This window comes from Gavialis gangeticus, unplaced genomic scaffold, assembly GCF_001723915.1.
Source record: "Gavialis gangeticus isolate Ggan-Ray unplaced genomic scaffold, GavGan_comp1, whole genome shotgun sequence".
NCBI classification, from domain to species: Eukaryota; Metazoa; Chordata; order Crocodylia; family Gavialidae; genus Gavialis; species Gavialis gangeticus.
Window position 1 is genome coordinate 7,591,298 of NW_017729019.1, and position 3,240 is coordinate 7,594,537.

General features: G+C 55.6%; 1 protein-coding gene across 1 annotated transcript in view; it reads left to right on the forward strand.

The window, feature by feature from the left end:
- The first annotated feature begins 172 nt into the window (after window positions 1-172).
- Window positions 173-3,240, forward strand: part of TMCC2 (transmembrane and coiled-coil domain family 2) — a 73,723-nt gene continuing 70,655 nt past the window's right edge. The window contains exon 1 of the mRNA XM_019513971.1: window positions 173-377. Coding sequence (XP_019369516.1) covers window positions 195-377 — 183 coding nt within the window. The 5' untranslated portion in view covers window positions 173-194. The remainder of the gene's footprint in view (window positions 378-3,240) is intronic.

The window sequence follows — 3,240 nt, forward strand, 5'->3', positions numbered from 1 at the left end:
GGCCGGGGGCTGTGCCCCCGCCCCAGGTGAGAACAGCCCGCGGGCGCTGAGCATCCCGGACTTCTGCACCCCACATCCCGCACCTCTGCATCCCTGCACCCCGCATCCCGCACCTCTGCATCCTCCCCACCACATCCCAGACCCCTGCACCCCGCACCCGGAGCGTCCTGGACCCCTGCGCGGCCCCCGCCGGCATGAAGAGGTGCAAGTCGGACGAGCTGCAGCAGCCCGAGGAGGACGGCGCTGGGGCTGAAGAGGTGCCCGGGGATGGCAGGCCCGGGGAAGGGGCCGTGGCTCCGGGGGCCGAGGCGGGCGCCACCGGGAACCCCAACCCCGTGCCCCACGCGCTGCCCCGGAGCAAGCCTCCCGACCTAAAGGTGAGACTTCGGCGCCCAGGGGCTTGGCCTCCCCCTGCCCGCGGCTTGCAGCCGGGTCCCACCCTGCCGTGCCCGGTGTTGCGAGCGTGGGAACGTGGCGTCCTAGCGTGGGGATACCTGTCCTCCTCCTGCCTGGGCCACAGCAGGGTTTTCTCTCAGCACTGCAGTGTGCCCCCCTCCTCCCCCCGACGCATGCAAGCAGAGGGGTTTACCTCTCTCCATCACCCCCGCTGCAAACCATGGGTGACCGGAAGATGAAAAGGGGACCACAGTTGCAGGCTCACCTGCCGAGAGGGTGAGATTTGCTGAGCAATGGTGCTGGGTAAAACCCCACCAGTGGCTTTCCAAAAAGAGAGGATATCCCACCCCACAGAGCACGGGGCTAGGACACGGGAGACCTGGCTTTACAACGGGGCTGTGGGGTGACCTTGGCCCACCCGCTGCCCTCTCCTGCACCTCTCTTTTCCCGTCTGCAAAATAGGGAGGACGAAACTTGCCTCTTCAGTAAAGCACTTTGCAGGCTGGGGGCACGTGCTACGGGAGAGGAGCTAAGTATTATTATTGTGAGCACTAGACTCTAGGTACAGTAAATCAGGGACTGGCAGTCACGTGTGTTTGTACAGGCATGAGGAGGCTGGGGGCTGGATGGGGCCATTAGGCACTCCTGTAATATAAGTAATAAGGATAAAAAGGCTGCGGGTTTGTGAGGCATTAGGAATAACAGGCTGGCAATTATGGACTTTACAAACTGATGTTAATCTCCTGTTAAGAGGGTCCTTGTGGAAGAATATCTGCACCCCAGATTAAATGCAGCGTAACTCCATTGCTTTAAAGGGAGCTCTGCTGCCGTGACTGAGATGAGCATCTGGGTCTGTGCATTTGGACCTGAAGCAGAAGCTTTGCTCGGACGGAGCTGCCTTAAAGGATGAGGGAGGGAGGCAGAGCCTGCCTTCTGCAGAAGAGCCAAGCAGGTCTTGCTAAGTGAAAACTCTAGTAACCCATGGCAGCAAGCAGGAAGGAGCTAAACAAGACTACTCCTCTGGCCTAATAGGATTACAGTGCAGTCATAGTGAGAAAAGTGACTATGAATATGAGCCGTTTCTTCCTTCCTGCCTTTGGGCTATGCCTCCTTTTCCAGACAAAAGCAAGCTTTTTGCAGCAGTGCAAGAAAGCAGGGTTCGACTTTGCCTCATGCATTGTTGTTGGGGGCTGCAGCTCGTGAGTCCTCATCTATCACTCACTGGGTACATCTACACGTTTGTTAACACGCCGTAATTACGGTGCGTTAAGTTTAGTACTTGGATGCTAGCTACTAAATCAATGTGCAGGAACTGGTGCTACCACGCAGTAGCACTGGCACACGGGTTTTTACAGACACTAACTGTGCACTAGCTTAATACTACCATGCAGTAGCATATCAGCACGCGTTTTGCTCGGCACACTGCTGCGCAGTGTTATTAGGCTACTGTGCAGTCAGCGTCTCGTGTAGATGTGCCCACTGTGAAGCAGAAAGCCAAAAGGGCAAGTTCGGAAGTCCCAGGTAGAGCGTAGGTCGCTTACGTTTCAATTGGATTTGAAAACAGCCATGCTGATCGGGAGTTATTAACAGTGGAGCACGATGGCAGTGTGACAGAGGGGCTTGATTTGTGCTTTTTCCAGAGGCTAATTTTCTGGCTGCAGCTATCCATCAGAATCGTCAGGCACTGCAGAGCATTTCCCTGGCACTGTATTTTCAACACGGTCTCAGATGCATCTTCTGACATTTGTTATAGTGTCTTCATAGCTTACACTCCTGGGGAGCAAGGTGCTGGATAAAGGTGAGGAAGCATCATTAGACACAGACAGGGGACTCTGGTCCAGAACACCACATCTGCAGCTAGTGTGAACCCAGCAGAGCTATGGGTTATGCCAGCTGCAGATCTGGCCTTGAGAGCATGGATATCATGGCTACAGTCACACAGCAAGCCAGGGATGGAGCCCTGGAGTTATGACTTCCAGGTGAATGCTTTACCTCTGTCTGCCGATGGGTGCCGTCCCCCCACGCAGAGGTGCAGTGAAAACGTGCTGACTTCTCTCTGAGGTCATTTAATCCAAATTGCTGCTGCATTGGACTCCTTTTCCCTTTAGGAGTGGAGCTCTCTGCCTCTGTCACTTCTGCCGGGCTTTATGATTACTGACCTGCACTTGTCACCGTCATCCTATAAACAGCGGTGTATGAAGCTGTGGATCGCTGAGGGCATAACAGAGGCCCAGAGCCCACAGTGATCTGCTTTGAGCAGCACGTTTGCCTCTCTCCTGGGCTGTCAGCACTGTCAGGCTTGCCAGTGCTGGACCCAGAGGGAGGGAGGGCCCTATCCTGAGGGAAAAGGGAGACTCGAGTTCTGCACAGGCCTTGCACTGGCCCCTGCAGAGGGGGGATTTTCCTCCGCTGCCCACCCTAGCTGCCTCCCCTTGGTTTGAATAAGTGATCCATGTCTGGGGGATCACTAATCTGGTTTAGACTTAGATATTTAAGATTTTTGAGAGGGCAAAAGCTGCTCAGGGGAGCATTAAGGGGTTCTGACACTTACAGGATGCTGCCATGGAGTTAGATCCACAGCTGAGCACTGCCTGAAGAGATCTGAGATCTCCCAGACTCAGGCTGCCTCAGCCTCTGTGCCTGTTGCACAAGTCTGTTTGTCATGGCTGGCACAAGCGCTCTCTCTTCTTGGCCATCGCAGCAGAGTGGCCAGTGACTGAGCCAAGGAGTCTGACCTGCCCCCTCTCCTCTGCACGACCACTTTGCGTTGCAGTTGAGCGGCCTGAGCGAGGCAGGGTGAGGGTCATTGGCACCGCTGCTGCAGGAGCCTTCTCTCTTCTGTGG